Genomic DNA, 17,961 nt, shown 5'->3' on the forward strand with positions numbered 1-17,961 from the left:
TCTGCTGAGAAAACCGGATTCAGCCTCCTGGACAGAAAACAGCAGAGGCAGGACCTTGTGTTGTGAGAGGCATCTTTGGGGACAGCTGGTGCCTTTTAAATAGGGCGAAGGGTTGTAGAAGCCGGAACGCTGTGATGCCACGCAGCCCCCCCCACGGAGTGAGCAAGCGTCTCCCCCCCCTTCATGTAGCCTGGCTTCATTCACCGCGTCTAACGCGCAATTCAGACTGTCATGGTGTATTTCGACAACGTCCATTGTCGTAATGTTTCACAGGACATTTCCACAAAATGAGAAGCATATATAAAACCTGCCTCTATTAACAACTCTAACGTAGGTATTGGGGTGTCAATCGACAGGTTGAAATTACGTGATGCTAAATATACTGGTCTTCGTTCAGTGGTTATACAAGCAAATGCAATTTAATTAGCTTTAATTGGAGCCGTGATAAATACAGAAGAGACTCTTGAGACCAGAGCAAAACGTGAACTGGTGGAGGCCAGCAGAATGGGTCTAGTGATACGATATTTTTTAATGATACGTCAAATCTAAGAGCATCCTGATTCAGGGCGGAGGCCCAGGGCGATGTGTCTCTGTCTCCCCCATGTGGCCATATCGGTCAACCCCACGTGGAATTGCCCTTCACGAGAGTACGGAATCCGCCGATGCAGTGTGGTTTTGCCTTCTGACCCTCCCTCTGTTCCAGCCCATCTGACCACATCTCACCATACCGAGAGACCAATCATTATGTTGATATCGAGTTTTCTTTTCTCTGTTTCTAGCACTGCTGCTCGCTCGGACTATGTTCATACAAGCGTTCTACGATTACCAGTGACGCCAAAGTATAAGAAAATGCCACTTCGTTTAAAATATATACCCTATCACGTAAATATATTGAAATATAGCCTGGTTGAATCATGACAGATGCATAAAAATCAGCTTTTTATTATATTTAGAGATTTCGTGTGTTTTACAGGACTCATTTTTCCGGCAGGTAGTAAAATTGTAATTATCTGATGTGGTCACAAAATTGTTAAATGTATACATAATGGAGGACAATGTATCTGAAGTGAGTTAATACTTCATCAATGTGGCATGCCAAGCGATTTGTTTAATTGTGCACGTCCGTTATCTACACTTTTTAATGCTGAAGGTTCCTATAATCTAAGCGAATTAACTGTCCCTCGGGTTATTTGGATCTGATCTAACTTTACTATTCCCTTTTATGCAATCTTCCTTTCATTTTCAGAAATGTACTGCCATCATATCAAAGTGGAAAAGTAGTGTTTTAGAAGTTATGAAAGTCTTCATTAATGTAGCCTATGTACTGAATGTTTACACTGCGCGGTGTTTTACTGCTTGTGGGACTCCGTGGAATCTACACACCAAACCTCTATATTTGTGCTTTCTTCAGCATGCTGTTCGATACAGAATAATTGGCTTCGCGGCTTCTGTTTTCTACATACAGCCTTCTCTAAGCAACACTTAAAGATCATGTCAATGTTTAATGAATCACCCCGAATGAATGCATCGGATACAAACTCTAGCCAGACAAACTGAATTCCAATTAGATCACATGGTACCTGGTAAATCTAATTAAGGGTCCTGTTAAGAATTTATTAGCCTTATATGCTGTTATAATGCTCACACAGAGCATTTAGAATAATTATGTTGCTTATAGCAATTTGTGACCAAATGCTATGAACCATATAGCCCGGTACTACCAATACGCTATTATTCAGCTGACCATTAGAGCCAATGACACCTGATCGTATTCTGTATGAACAGGGTAAATAAAAGTGACAGAAATCATATTGGTATAATCAATGGTCTCAGTGTTTTCTTAAGAAACACTGCTGGCCACTAGCACCCCCCTCTAAAAGAAAAGCAGCCAGAATTTCAGATCTGTGTATTTTATGAGAGCATTTTTGAGGTCAGACACCTTCAGTCTTGAATTTTAATGCATGAGTCATCTTGAGACTGGTGTACTGGTGGACTGCATTAATTCAAGGTGGGCTAATCCCCATAGCCTATGTTTCATATGGGGGGGGGGGGGAGGCTGATGGAATCAGCATAGAGAGAAGCCAAGGCCTCATGTTACAGCAATGTGTGTAAGTGGGGGAAACAATGTCAAACAAGCAATTTATTCAAATAAATTCATTATCCACCTCTAGCTGTTTATCCAGTATAGCATGGTTGGCGGTGGTGGGGATGGAGCCTGTTCCAGGCAGCAGAAGGTAAGAAAACATTTCTCCCCGGACATTATAGCATCCCATCACAGAGCACACGCATGTGTGCACACACACATACAAGACTGCAAGAGGAAACCCACACATGTAAACTCCATGTAAAGCCTCCATCCAGAAGGTGTGTGGAACGCGTCACCATTCTGTTATGTAATACTTGATTTTTAGAACAGTAAATAATCTTGGGGGCTTAGAGTCAAAACTTAAGATGGGAGTCAGGATGTAAACATTAGACTTGAGAGAACCAATAGACCTGGGAAAGGTATGGAGACAGTCAGACTGCGATCCTCAGCGCAATAAAGTGTTCTCAAGTAACAAGCTGTATTCACTCCGCAACTGCAGGCTACACATGCCTAAACAAACTAGGCAGATTAAACTCTTCGTTTTGCATGGCACAACATAAAAAAATCGACTAATTTTAAAAGTATTTTTTATTTAAATTAACGACCCAATAATCGCTGTGAACCTTCATGCTGTTCACAATGCAGCCTGAATGCAAAGTTAATAAGTAATGGGTTATATTTTTAGTTTCACGTGGGATTTTGAAAGAGCACAAATCGCATTTTATATTTACGATCTCGTGGCATAAAGCAGCAAAAAGCAGCAGATGAGCCTCAACGCAGGACCACTGGGCACGCGCCAAGACGAGCGAAACAGCCAAGGTTGCCTGGTAACCGATCTGGGCCGTGATCTGGCACGTGAACAAGACGACGCGCGCTTGTACGCTAAGGTTTATAAAAAGCACCATCTCTTTTCTTTGTGAAAACAAGAACACGCTGATATATCAGCATGTTTGAAATGCTAATGCAAAATATTGCCTGAAATCGTTGCATTTTTACTTAGAAATTATTTAATTATCCGCTCTGCAGCTTTTGAATAAAACAACTTAACCATAATCATATGAACAACGATTTTTGTAGTACACTTTGAACCTGGCCAGGACAATTTACATAAAAAAAAAATAATTTCCTTAAGCGCTGCATTCTTGCTGTGTGCTGACTAATCCGTCTCCTATAATCATGCATGTGTCACTAATGTTAATATATAACTGTTGGATGAGTTTTAATCACAGAAACAAACCAGTTAACGCATAGGAAGAACCGAACAATTTAGCCAAGAAGGAGCCTTTTCGTTTTAAAGCAGTTTGTAAAAGCTTAAGTAGCACAATGTCCCTCCTGACAAGGATTAACTGGTCATCCTATTTTAAACCACGAGGTATATCACACGGTCCCCTACTGCGTAGAAGATGAATACAGAGAAATTTGACTTATGGGATGGCAACTACGCACCTCAGAGGTTCCTACCTGATTCAGTCACATCGAGCCTCATAAAAATAAAAACCCTTTCAGAAACAAGACTGTTCAGTATAAAAATATTTATTGCATATTTGAATACTTCAAATACTTTTTACTAATACTTGAATACTTTCAATACTTCAAAGTTTCACAGATGTTAAAATGATCTAGTGTTGGAAATCTCTTACTCCTTAACACTGACACAATAGTACCACCTTGTGTCACGTAAAGGCACTAACTGTCCAGCGCTACGAAAATACTGTTTTCGGCTTCCTACACTTAGTTTCCAGTGAAACTTCCAACAATAATCACACAAACACAGCTTTGACATTAAGGTTTTATGAAATTTTCTAATTTTGCCCAAATTCTGTACCTACATTTTACATAAGAGCAATACAACTGCAATGCAGCACAAATAGTGCCTGAGGTAACATTTTAGTGCTTCAGAGGGAAGGTGATCAATGTAAATTGCATGACAGCACAGAATAAAGTAAAATTTTGGCTAAATTTGCAATACACCTAACCCCCCACGCCCCAGCACTCAAAAGGAGGAAAAAAAAAAATCAAAAGAATAACAGTCTAACGCAGGTGGTACCCTACATGATGTCACTGAAGGCAAGAGAGACGTCGCTCCAGCTGGAGCTTTCTGGGGAGGTCACAGGGGACACGAGGCTGCTCTCCAAAGACAGAACGGGGGACCCGCGGCTGCTCCCCGACGAGTGCACAGGGGACACTTGGCTGCTCCCCGACGACTGCACAGGGGACACGTGGCTGCTCCCCGAAGAGGGCACAGGGGACACGCGGCTGCTCCCCGAAGAGGGCACAGGGGACACGCGGCTGCTCCCCGACGAGGGCACAGGGGACACGCGGCTGCTCCCCGACGAGGGCACAGGGGACACGTGGCTGCTCCCCGACGAGGGCACAGGGGACACGTGGCTGCTCCCCGACGAGGGCACAGGGGACACGTGGCTGCTCCCCGAATAGGGCACAGGGGACACGTGGCTGCTCCCCGACGAGGGCACAGGGGACACGTGGCTGCTCCCCGACGAGGGCACAGGGGACACGTGGCTGCTCCCCAATGAGGGCACAGGGGACACGTGGCTGCTCCCCGATGAGGGCACAGGGGACAAGCGACTGCTCCCTGACGAGGGCACAGGGGACAAGCGGCTGCTCCCTGACGAGGGCACAGGGGACACATGGCTGCTCCCTGACGAGGGCACAGGGGAAACACGGTTGCTCCCTGACGAGGGGACCAATGATACAAGGCTGTCATCATCCACAGAGAGGACTGGGGACACTCGGCTGCTCTCTGGAGAGGCGATCAGGGACACAATGCTGTCATTGTCCAGAGAGGAGTCTGGGGACATGATGATGCTGTTGCTCTCTGAGGATGAGAGATCACTGCTGTTGACTATTAGGAAGCTGCTGCTGGGGCTGGTTTCAGGGGTAATGGGTGCTGCTACATCCAGGGCTAACAGTGAGGCAAGGACAGAAAGAGAAGGACGGACGGGGGAGACGGACAGACAGACACAGACGGACGGGGAGACATGGTTATTTTGGCCAATGTTCAATCTCTATCTTGCACAGGCTCTTTCAGAAATCTAAACTTGATGAATAGTCCTTAGACTGTCAGTTTAATTATAACTGAAGCCCTTTCAATACAAAACCAAAGATTTCCTAGATACCCAGTGTGTACTTGACACCAGACCAACGCGCACACAAGCACAAACACAGACACACACACACAAACAGTACGTCTAGTCAGGCTGCCCCCGTCATCCTACAGCAAACTTCACAGATGTCTATTCCAGATGGACAGTCAATGCTTCTCATGCAGAGCCCAGTCCCTTTTTCCTCGCTCACTATAATCTAAGGTACTGCTACACGATGTCACATCGCAAGTACATGGCATATGCACTATAATCACCAGGGCTTCAGATGACAGGTGTTAACATTTGTCCAGACTCTGGCTTTTCGGTACCATACAGACGTTTACTTACACCCACAATTTGGTAAGCAGATTACTAGTATGGATAAAATATTAATGAAACGCATATTGCGATGGCCAAAAGTTAGCAATCTGTATGTCTGTCGTGTCCCTAATTCTGTCGGACTTTAAATCGCAAAGAAGTACCTCCACACCTTTTTTCATAACAATATCTTCTTTTAAAAGATGCTGTGGCTGCTGATCTGTCCCTTTCTTCAGCGTCACTTCAGTGCTTATCGCTTCCACGATTTACCAAAACAGCCGCATGTAACGGGCTCCGCTAACCAGATTTAATAAGCATGTGCCGAATTAGGGCTGAACGATTTGGGGAAAATATCTAACTGATGTTTCTGACAGATATTGCGATTACGATTTGTGATATAATTTTTTATATGTAAAGCTTCAGTTCAATATTTAGTGTATAACAGATTTAAAACACGACAGAGCACTGCAACGAGATATTACTTTGATGGTAACTGGTCTATATTCTAATCCATTTTATTTTAAATGAAAAGTAAAATGCACTGTTTTTGACTGAAGCGTTTTGTGATTCCGTTTGCGTTGTTACTCCAGGTTAGGTCAGGTCAGGTTGGGGAGCATGCTCTGATGCAGCACGTCACCACACGCGCCATACAGCGAAACCCCTGGGGATCTTGGCTGGTGACCCCCAGGCAGACACACAGTCCAGTCCCACAGTCTGGAAATGGTCATCATCTGCCGCAGCCAGGTGTTACGTGGGCGTCCCCGTGTCCTGGTCCAGCTGCTTGGGTCCGATGGGCGGCCGCAGCAGAGCTACTCCGGAGGAGAGCAGAAGGCTATCGCTCCTGTTTATTCTGAGCTGTTTTACGGTGGCTTGAGTGCCAATCCCTCTGCATCCGGCCCTGCAAACAGTACTCCCACTTGCAGGGGAAAATTTTGGGGACTGGTGGCGGGATTCTCTACATAACTGCTGCTAAATCCCTCTATTCTCTACATAACTGCTGCTAAATCCCTCTATTTCCCTTTTATTGTGAATAGTTTTTTCCCTTTCCCCCCTCCCTACTCGTATCCTTATCTGTATGTTGGCTCTTACCTTAGTACGTGTATTTTAAATTCCTCCTCTTATATTGTATTTTTTTATTGTATTTTTATAACTTGTAATATGCTGGTGTACTGCTGCTGGAAACTAGAATTTCCCAGAGGAACCTTCCCGAGGGATTAATAAAGTTCTATCTATCTATCTATCTGACTGTTTCAAACTGCGATTTTGATTTCAAATCAATAAATTGTTCAGCCGCATGGTGAATTTATACAGATTATTAACTTTCAGGCATCACAATACACATCTCATTAATATTTGAGGTGTATTACTAATCTGCCTGCCATTATGGCCAATTGTGGGTGTAATTAAACATCCATATAGTACCGAAAAGCTGGTGTCCGGACAAATATTTACACCCATCATCTAAAGCCCTGGTTATTGTTGCGCATGCAGCCTATAATCGCAATTATATCACAATGTGAGACTGTGCAGCGCTACACTACAGGCATTCAGAAGTTCCGCCCCTCTCGGCACGAGTACAGGAGAAGAGCAGTGAGTCGGCACACACCTCTCACCTTCCCGCTGCCTGAGGAGGGCCTGCCGGTGCTGCCTCACTTCGGTGCCCAGCTTCTCCAACATGCGGTCAATGCAGTTGTCTAGCACCAGGGAGCGGGTCTGTGACACAATGGCCTGTCGGCAGATGGGACACTCATTCCGGCGCTTGCGCCACTCGCTGATGCAGTGGAGGCAGAAGCTATGGGCGCAGTTCAGCGTTACAGCCTGTTCCAAAAAAAAAAAAAACTGTCACGTCACAAAGCCTTCTTCAAAGTCAGCGACATGCCCCAGTTGGTTTTTCATGACTGGGACTTTACACAAACAGGTCAGATTACAGATCCTGCACAAAAGCAGAACAGCCAGACCCTCCAGGGTGTTAGTATTACCAGTAAGTTTGATGTGTCTGCCGATTGGATTCCCAAGAGGCCTGCTGCTGTAAGACCCTCATAGAAGTGAGGAGTTACCTCAATAAAAAGCTCAGAGCAGATGATACACTGAAGCTCGCTCTCCAGAACCTCCGTCATCTGAGATACCACTTCTTGTTTCTGAGCCCAGGCCTTCTCCTTCTCCTGCAAGACAAGGACGTCAGGGTTGCACCGTTTATGACATCTCATGGGAAACGCTGCGTACCGGGTATTCGCTGCTGTACCTCAAGCTCCTTATCTTTAGCCTGAAGGATCTCCTCAAAGCCCTGACGAGAGAGCTTCAGCTCCTCAATGAGCTTCCTGCGCTGTTAAAGTGACAAAGGGGTTTACATCAGCCTTGTCCGACCAAAGCCCCAGAGCCCTTTTCCTACCTCTAGCAGCGTGTTCTCCAATTGCTTCTTCAGACTCTCCCGTTGTTGTTTTTTCTCCATCTTAAAGAGAGATCAACACGTCATGAAGTAATGTATGTGCAATTCAACAGACCTAAGAATCTGACAGTTACACAATTATCAGGAAACATATTTAATTGCACAGATAACAGAAAACTGTCAGTCGGGGGTGTACTGTTTGCTTAGCGTGTTAATTTTCATTGCCTGTGATCAGAAGGTCGCTGGTTTGAGCCTCAATAATCACATCTTGTAGCTTCAAACTCAACTGTATATACAGTTCTGGAAAAAATGCCAGACCACCAACTGTCTGGGTTCTCATCAGCCGCCTTGATTTCCCTGCCTTCCCTCTGCCATTTTCCCCTTGATTAAATTGAACTTTCCCCTAGGCATCGCTATCTCCACTGCCCGTTAATAACAGACTGAAAATGCAAGGTCTGTAATACAGACTGTCCACGGGCTATGAAAACCCAACTTACAGCCAACTTGCACTTAGGAATGCACATCTAAAAAGGATATTCTACTAAAACTTAGGCTTAAATACAATGATTCGTAATAGCGAATGCACACACGACTTCGTGATGCTCAAGAAAACATGAGCGCAGTCGCACGCACATTCAGACACGCAAAAATCCGTAATTTGGAAATTCTTAATTCTTTAAACATTTTCTTTGACCGCCTAAGACTTTTTCACAATACTGTACATCCAGCACTGCTCCCATGGCATGACAGACCCACTTTACTGCTCTCACCGCCAAGCACTTCTCCTCCTCATAGAAGGACTTCTCCAGCATCTTTACCCTATGCACCTGTGCCTCCTGCAGGCTTTTCAGTTGCAAGCGCAGCGCGCTTTGTTGCTGCAGCAGCTTCCTTACCTCCTCCTGCTGGCCGGGGCTCTCCGCCTGCAAGCTGGCCACCTGTCGCTCCAGCTCCAGCAGTTGGTTCCTCATCATCTGCATGTTCTGGTTGTGCTGCTGTACACAGGCTATCCCCGAGCTTCCGTCAGAGAGCACACATGACACCCCGGTAGTGGGGGACATCCGGCTGGGCCCTGCAGCCTCCAGGGACCTGGGACTTGCTGGCAGGTCACTCGGTATGGGGCACGACCTGTCCAGGAATTTATCTGTGCTGGAGCACCGGTAGAGCTTGGATTGTGACTCGGCGGGAGCAGCGGTCTCCTCCACAGAAAACTTTCGTTTAGCCTTCCTAGATTTGGAGCCCACACTGTGCTCCTCGGTCAACAAGAAGGGCTCAAGAGTCCGCAAGAAGTCCCGCACCAGCACGTACTCAAACTCCACCCGCATGCCGTCAACAGGAACGCCAAGCTTGACTGAGTCCCCAACATTGAGGATCACTGCCTTCTCAGTTGGGATCCGTTCCTCATTCACCCACACACCATTGACGCTCTGAGATGAAAATTAAAGACGAAATCAAGTCATGATTTTTCACATAGCATTCACGCCATCATACAAAGCTAGCACAGACTTACCGTTTTATCAGTCACTGTCCACTGGCCACCACTGTTCTGCTTAAGCAGGCAGTGCTTCCTGGATATCATTAAAGGACATGTCGAGGAAAATATCTGGTAGGTGACGTTCAGACCACGTCCAAGCATAACCTGTAAACACAATAGATGACTTGAAGTAAACTTGACTGTGTCTAATCTGTCATGGTCCAGTCTAGACTTTAACAATGGGACAGATTCATTCATTCTTAGGTCCTCCCATGGATTTTCCTCCCATGCTGGGCAAGCAAAGGTTCAGCAGTAAATCGCAATTTTAATAAGCACCATGACAAACTTTGTTCAGAAACTTTCAGTGAATTTTAGTCTATAGTTGACATTACTAAAGATCCTCCAGTGACACTTGCCACAGCCACTTATCTGATTTTGATAACTGCTCACACAATGACCTGCAGATCATGCCAGGAAACACAGCTCATGGAGTTGGGTATTCCAGTCCAATACAGAGAGCTCATGCACACTGGCACCTTGGTACTGGAGTCCAGGGAAACATGTAAATTCCATCCACTACAATCCAAGAGGTGGGAATTGAACCAATGACTCAAGAGGTACCAGGCAGAATAGAATATTTCTTCAGAACTAAAATAAATTGCGACTCAAACCTAAAGAATCTGTACAGTTTTGTACATGAAGAATCTTTGCAATATTTGTTACCAAGGATTTCCATAAGCCAAATGGACACTTCACTGATCATTGTTTAATGTACAAGTCTCACCTATTATAGCAACAAAACCTGCTGAAATCATATGTGCGCACACACACATACATACATACATACATACATACATTACATACATACACGAACCAACCAGAGGCAATCTATCTGTACACAGAAGCAGGTAGAGCAGCATGCAGTCTTATGGCAGAGACATGTGGTACGTCAGGATAACATAAAACCGCAACACCAGTACTGAATTCACACTAAAGCAGATATCCAGCCACCGCGTCCCACATCAGTCACATTAGGTATACTAAAATGATAAAATGGGCTTATGCGTCTGCGTCTGAGTGGTGACTGCTAACCGGCTACACAACTTGGAAGAACAGCCAATTAAAGTACCCTTCACTAGATAAAGTTATCAAGTTAGCGGCTACCTCTGTATCTTCCGGCAGCCGGAGCCACTCGGTATTCTTTCCGACTCGCTTCAAACACCATATTTCTTTGTCTATGGAGCTACTGCTCTCGGCAGCAGGGGGCCTCGACACACCTTCCTGCTCCATTACGTCCACAACATGTTTCAACACACTGACAGAAAAAGACCAAACTCGGCGACGTCCATCTTCTACTTGTAGTTCGTTACAGCAACACAACGGAAATGACGCAGAGGAATGGCGTCACCACCTCCCATGATGCATCGCCCCTGAACGTTAATTCATTAATAACCGTAACGCATAATCCAAGGGAACGTTATGTGATAGTATATGTGAATGTATTCTCAAAGTTGTCAGAACGTTGTGTGACGTTAATGGAACGTTATTTCTACGTTTTACATTTTAACATAGAATCTGACTATGTCAGCCTGAACATACCGCAATTAATGTTGAAAATTGTTGTTTAATAGAACATTTTCTGGAAGTGCTACATATATACCTATATATTGCACAAAAAGCGCCAGTGTTACCCGCTGCTCTACCAAGTTATTTTATTAGTTTTAGTTGTGGTAGCAGTTGTAATGAGTAGTAGGCTCAGTGATGTCAACGGCATTAATAGTTGATCATTTGTTGTTTTAAAGACTCAGCATATTCTAGTACAGTAGGGAAATTTTATGACTGATTTCATTGTCACATGCTTGGCATTGGTGGAATTTTCTTTTGTTCAGCCTAGTTTCTATCTCTGATTGTGTGTTTTGTTTATTCACCAACTTTAATATTTATATTTGCCCTAAACTAGGGGCTCAACAGAGGCATCGTAGCAGATTCAGAGGGCTCTGATTCATAGTGCATACTTGTTGTGTAAAACTTTCACCGAAATTGGAAATTAATTAACTACCACTAGATGGCAATATTATAAAAGACATTTCTGTTTTCAGAATTCTGGGGAGTGTAGATGTAATTTAACTGTCTGAAAGTATAATGGGTTCAGGTTATTTTATCTCTACAATTATAATTACAGCAACAAAACTCTTTGAGTTATCTTAACAATAAAATCGTAATGTAAATAAACAGCCAATTTGGAAAGACTGTCCCACGGGAAATGTTCTCAATCCCTAGGTACCTATAAAGTTTAATAATAGTGTTATTTTTAATAGCTAATCTACCTTCTGGATCAGAATTCACATTAGTGGCTGTGTGGTCTTTATCCCACCACAATGATATAGGCTTACTTATACACTTTCAAAGCCAGCCTGACTTGTTGACTATTTTGATCAGAGTAATACTGTGAGAAAATGGAATTCAGGTACAGATGAAGAATCTAAAGAACTAATTACAAATTAGGTTTGTTGTGTATGTGTTTGTAAAATTCGACAATTTAAATGTTCATTTATAAATCGTAACATCCAAAACTGATTTAATGTCAGTGTGGGGGCTAAATTTCATACTCATTAAATTAACTTCTGTTTTCATTGGGTCTTCGTTAATAGTCATATTTAAAATTGCATGTGTTGTTATGCAGTTGTTTCTATAACACTGTGTGACAAACAATTAAATACAGATTAACTTTTACTTTACTTCCACCTCCGTAACATTTCTGTTCCGTTCTTTTATGAAATTGGTGGAAACGAGGGCTGGTTCTCAAAAGGCACCAAGCCAGGACCAGCACCAGGTCCGTGCTGGTGGAAACGACATAGCAGCGTATAATGGAAAACGTTATGTAGAGCAGGGCAGCACAAAATGTGTACACTTGGGTTATATGGGCTAATATAAAACCAAATCAAAGGACGCCACAGTTTTTACAACCCAAATATGCTATCAGTGCCCACAGCTATAGCCTACTTACTTCATTTCAACTTTACAGATGTTTTCAGAATTGGTTATATACCAATTACCACAACATTAATTTAAATGATAATTTTGATACAAGAACAAACATTCTGCCTTTCTGTTCAGAAAACTTGCCATTGCTTCATATATAACCTTAGCCACTATGTTTAATACACGCTTTATGAACATAGTATAACAGTTTCTTGTATCTTTTCTGTTGAATCAGAATTTAATCTAAATATTTCCTTTTACCTCAAGTTGACGCCAGATGTGTTGAAAACAAACCCATTTTTTTCTAAATAACAACTGTTCATTTTAAAAACGACGTTTGGGAAAACTGAAGCTAAAATGATTTCCTACCATGCCGTTTACTTTTTTTTGTGTTTTTTTGGAAGAGATCACTACCAGTTTGTGGGAAATAGGCTGCAAGGATCACAAGACAGGGGACTGATACGTTTCTGTATTAATCTGGGAAGCAGTTTACACATTTTTAACCCTAATTCAGCCTTTCCGCCTTTTCTTTCCTCTTCCGCACAGTGGCTGTCCCCAGATTATTCAATACCACTGACACCGGCCCAGAAGCCGCCCGCCACTGGGTTTGCCATGAAAATCCAGATGCATGTATCATATTCTCCTCATCTATAACATGTAAGATTCTGTGGCTAAATTAGGCCTATTTACTGAGTACTGTAAGTTGTGTGGTATACAGTAAATCTGTTCCGTTTTTCCAAGTCATCAATGAAAGCAATTTTTAAAAAAGTCGAACTTTTAATGGCATCAGGATACAGGATGTCAGATACATATTCATTGCCCTGTTTTCCCATAATCTGGAATGGGAGTAGTTATGCATTACAATTAACATCCCTCTCCATTAGAACAGGATGTTTGTGTCATCTCAGGAAGGGTGAAGGGGCGAAAACAAAATAGCTAACAACTGTTAGCTCACATCAATATTCAGTCCTGCTTTCCAGTAAGTAACGGAAGCGGTTTACCAAAAACTACAGCATGCTTCAGAGTTAAAAATAAATTAACAAAATGATATAATGAGCAACAGCTAGCATGTCTTTATTAAATTTTATCTGCAATCCATTTTCTGTCCTAAAGTGATGGTAGAGCTCTCTGTGAAGTCAGTATTTTCACAACAAACCTGTTTCACAAGTTTTTGGCAGGCAGTAAAATCCCACATAGACATTCTGGAAACATCTGATGGTCCTTGGATGTACCACAGGAAAAAATAGGATTTTGATCCACATTATTCATTTGAATCAGATATCTTTGCTAAACAAAAAAAAAACAAATTCCTAACTTTTGCTAAGAGTATGGCAGATCATTTTCAATAACAATTTGTAAATAGCAGCATTCATACATAATTAATTTGAACCCTTAGCTTTTTACCTATCTGTCTTCCCACTGCTTATCAGGCTGAGGAAACCTATATCCTTGGTAGGGTTAGGACTCAAGACTGGAGTATTCCCATCCATCACAGGTCAGGCACACACACATGTGCACACACACACACACACACACACACACACACATACACACATTAGGTATTATTATGACCCAACTTGAGGAACATTAATACTGAAATAAAATGCTTGCGGGAAAGGAAGATAAGCACAATTGCTGTGATCAATGAACTCTGCACAGCACTCACAGTAGCAGTGTACAGGCCAGCCATGATGTCCAGCAACTTTGGGGGATCCTGCAAAGTCTCAGGGTGTCCCACAGTGCAGCTCAATCAACTTGTGTCAAACACTTTATGAGAATCGACAAAGGCTGCAAAAAAAAACTCTGCCGATATTCGCGTTTGAGCTTGATGAGAATCATCAGTGCCAGGATGCGGGGATCGATGGTAGACTTCTTAGGCGCAAAACCAAACAACTCTGGTCGCTGGTAGGCAAGCAAGTGGTCATAGATCCTGTTAAAGATGCCCGTAGCAAGGACCTTACCTGGCACTCAGAGCAGTGTTATCCCCTGTAGTTGCCACAATCCAGGCAACTTCCCATCCCTTTTCAGGTAGGGACAAGAAGTCCAGTTTTCCAGTCCGTTGGGATGATGTCTGTCTCCAAAATGGAAGCAAAGATTGCTTGCAATGCCTGGAGGACAGCCTGACCACCAGCATGTGCACCTTCTATACCACAGATCCTTGCAGCCATACCTACCTCCAGCTGGTTTACCACTCATGCAGTCTCAGTGAGATTGGGTGGTTCAGAGCTAATTAAAGTAAGATAGAATTTGTTCATCCGCAGCCAGATCCACCCTTGTACATTGCTAGAAACTGGTTGTCTAGCCACACTAGGCTAGAGGTGGGTTACCTCCTCTGTATTTTGTATTGTATTAAATTAGTTGAATTAAACATTAAACTTTTTAACTTTTATTCTTTCATCCTGGGGACTTTATTATTACTGTGGAAAAAGCACTCCTGACAGATTTGGACAAAACATTCAGTTATGTATCCTCAGCATAGCAGTGATACCATGGCTCATGTCTCCTGATAATCTGTTCAAGCGAGAGCGGATAAATGCTAAACAATAACGGCCCTAAGACTGATCCTTGTGGAACGCCCTGCAAGACTGGAGCAGAACATAATTTAAAAAAGAACGTTTATGACCAAATTGGTCAGTAAACAAATCTGAAACCATGCCAGAGAAACCAAGGAGGTTGTTCATTCTGTGCATTAAAATCTACACTTATTGTATCTGTAGCCATTTTTAATGGCATTTAATTTCCTTGAATCATACCAGCAGAGGGTCAGTGTTAAGGCTAGAATTATGTCTCAGACTCCATAAACCAACATTTAAACTGGTGCAACCAGAAGGAGAATAAAGAACCTTAATAAATCTGGGCTTCTGGCAACAGCTCATGTAACCTTGGCCATGTTTCCTGAGTTTCTTCCAGGATTGTCCTCCTCCAAAGTAAATATAGCAGTGGTACATTCCTCTGCAGTCTTTCCAGGGGATCTCTCCAGTGCAGGGTTCCCTCATAACACGCGGGACAGTCAGGGACGGATTACGGACCGGGCCAGCGGGGCCGCTGCCCAGGGGCCCTTGGGGTGCAGGGGGCCCGTGGGGCCCCTAGCCCAAAACAATTTGCAATGCTTATCAACAATGTATTTTCGTTTGTCTATTTTAGAGGGCCTACATTGTTTGATCCTCTGTCTACAAGGGCCCCTGACCCTATAGGGAGGGTGTTTGGCTGCCAAGGGCCCTTGAATTGTGGTGGTTGTGGTGGTGGTGGTGGTGGGTGGAGGGGGGGGGGCCCTCACGAACGTTTTGCCCAGGGGCCCACACAACCCATAATCCGTCTGCCAGGTCCCTAAGTGAAGTCAGGGTTTTGTGGTCTGTCACCACCCCCCCCCCACCCCCCCATTTATATGTTCAGATTTATTTTTACGACGGGGGATTTAGTTCTCATTGCTGAGATTGTATTCCACTCTGGACGTTGGTAATGAGGTAAAACACTCACCGTGTTCTGGAGGCTATGCAGTCACTCTCCCCTGCAGTCAAGCAAGAGCAGATTCTCTGTGTGGCACTGAAATCTTTCTTTCACAGCGGCTGTTTGAAGTGCTTTGTGATGCAATCAATTCGAAGATAAGAAAAGTGAATAAAATAGTCAAATTCTGTCAAATATAGACAGAAAAGAAAAATAAAAGCTGCATAAAAGTAGTTTTATCATTGATTAATCTCTGGCAGGTAACAGGCACAATCAAAAGACAGTATAATATCTATGTAATGAGCATTAATATGGCGTCTTGGGTAGACTTGGCCATAGAAACACTTCTTTAAACTGGGGGGAATTAGAGATCTGATGATGCATGTATGAAGCATACGGGAGTTCTGAATGTGACCCCCAGTTGCAGTAACATGTGAACCTCCTGAGACCTCCTCCTATCCCAGAATTCCAGCTGGCTGCCGTACCTCCTTTGTTGGTAGGATAAATCACCTGCATGTGTCCTCACTGGCACAATTCTTGAAAGTTTGTTCTTTCTCATAAAACCCATTCGGTTATTCGGCACACAGAGTCTGAACCAAATTCTGTCTTTTTTTTCCCCCTTGAGGGTCAATGCAACATGCTGTTCTTAATAACAGCTGTTATTTATCAGAGCCTCAGAGGAGCTCTCTGCCTCGCGTCTCACGGCTGCGGAGTGAGGAGTTTCCCCTTTTCTCTCTGTACAGCCGTCTCTGTTTATACCAAGATTCACACAGTTTGTGTCAAGTAGGAGTAGATTAGCAGTTTCTGTTTGATCCAGTAAGAAAAATACTTTTATACTCGCAGATACTACCTTATGTTTCCTGTTCAAGTTGCCTTGCACTAAACATGTGCTTGGGGTTTGCTGGTTACATGTTCCTTCATGATATGACTTTTCATAACCATTCTGAAATAACATCCCATGCAGAGACCCCCTACCTTGTCCCCTACGCTGCCTGGGATGGGATCCAGACTCACCACGGTCCCGTACTGGATAAACTGTTAAGGACGATGGATGGATTGATGCCCCTTTTGGAGAAATCCTTGGCTGCGTTCCTGGGATTGCTAAGAGAAAATGCGATATGTCCCCCGCCCCGGTGAACCCAAACACAATCATGAGGCGTGTTAAACTGCTAAGGACATTCTTTTGAGTGTAAAGTCTCGGAATGAAACCACTGTGATTTATACAATAGTTTACTGTGCTGTTCTGACCACAGCTGAACTAGCGGATGAAATAGTATGTTCTGGTGGTTTTAATGGGTCACTTATTTTCCTGTACGAAGGTGTGTGCAGCAGGATTCAATGGTGTGCAGATGAAATAGCTGCAAATCACAGAAATGCGTTGAGAATCAACATCTGGGTCGAATTAGTCGGCTTTGCTGAGAATTAACACTTTCGACGTTTAGCGTTCCTGTGTAACTCTTTTTTAATCAAAGCCCAGAAAGCAACCCAGCAATGAAAATTCAATAAAGGAAATTGCGGAACAAAGAAGAATAAATTAAGAACAGAGGAAGACTTCCCTTCGAGAGAGAGAGAGTGTTTGGGGACATTCTCGAGGTTTTGGTTTTATTAGAGAGCTTAAACATTATCTGGTGCCCTGTACCCATTAGCTCCTCGAATATAAAAGACTCACACACTGTGGAAGCATCCCAATTATCACTCAACATCGATGTGTTCAATTATCACTTAACATACACTAGTGCCCTAACCACATAAAATACTCAGACCCTTAGCAGTAATAAAAACTAGCATAAACAGCATTAAAACTAACATAAACAGCATTTTGATACACAGTACTGTGCAGAAATCTCAGTCAGTCAAAGAAAATGATGTGTGAATGATGTTGATGTAAATCTATGCTATTATGTCTGTCAAAGTGTGTTAGCTTAGCCATTTCAAAACCTCTCATGAAATCACCCCAGTATTTGCAGCAACAAAGAATTACACTCACCCATGCATTTTTTGACTAGCACACCTTGTTCTGGCTAATCAATATCTCACGGAGTTATTTAACTAATTAAATGAAGTGAGCTGATGGTGTAATATAACGAAGAGATGGAATGACTGTGGTTCCCTGCAGAGAGGTTAGGGAACCAATGCAGTAGTCATCTAGCATGCTAGCAGGATATCAGTA

General features: G+C 43.3%; 1 protein-coding gene across 2 annotated transcripts; it reads right to left on the reverse strand.

Annotated features, from left to right (window-relative positions):
• Positions 1 to 3,601: 3,601 nt before the first annotated feature.
• rnf8 (ring finger protein 8, E3 ubiquitin protein ligase) lies at positions 3,602 to 10,777 on the reverse strand. 2 transcript variants are annotated; one of them, XM_048986182.1, is made up of 8 exons: positions 10,643 to 10,777; positions 9,402 to 9,530; positions 8,788 to 9,318; positions 7,898 to 7,957; positions 7,751 to 7,831; positions 7,566 to 7,670; positions 7,122 to 7,326; positions 3,602 to 5,009 (listed from the first exon to the last, which is right to left on the reverse strand). In XM_048986182.1, the coding sequence occupies exons 2-8, from the start codon at positions 9,525 to 9,527 to the stop codon at positions 4,135 to 4,137; spliced, it is 1,983 nt and encodes a 660-aa protein (XP_048842139.1). In that variant the 5' UTR covers positions 9,528 to 9,530; positions 10,643 to 10,777; the 3' UTR covers positions 3,602 to 4,134. The 2 variants fall into 2 exon arrangements, with proteins under 2 accessions (XP_048842139.1, XP_048842138.1); XM_048986181.1 differs by having other exon boundaries at positions 10,530 to 10,759.
• Positions 10,778 to 17,961: the final 7,184 nt, after the last annotated feature.

Source organism: Brienomyrus brachyistius, chromosome 19 (assembly GCF_023856365.1).
Source record: "Brienomyrus brachyistius isolate T26 chromosome 19, BBRACH_0.4, whole genome shotgun sequence".
Classification (NCBI taxonomy): domain Eukaryota; kingdom Metazoa; phylum Chordata; class Actinopteri; order Osteoglossiformes; family Mormyridae; genus Brienomyrus; species Brienomyrus brachyistius.

Bases quoted from the DNA above. Each gene is read 5' to 3' on its own strand.
- rnf8 (XM_048986181.1), bottom strand. From the start codon at position 10,655: ATGGAGCAGGAAGGTGTGTCGAGGCCCCCTGCTGCCGAGAGCAGTAGC. The intron at 9,319-9,401 runs GTAAGTCTGTGC...TTTTCATCTCAG, and splicing joins GGACAGTGACTGATAAAACG to AGCGTCAATGGTGTGTGGGT. The intron at 7,958-8,787 runs GTAAGGAAGCTG...TCTCTCTTTAAG, and splicing joins GCCCCGGCCAGCAGGAGGAG to ATGGAGAAAAAACAACAACG.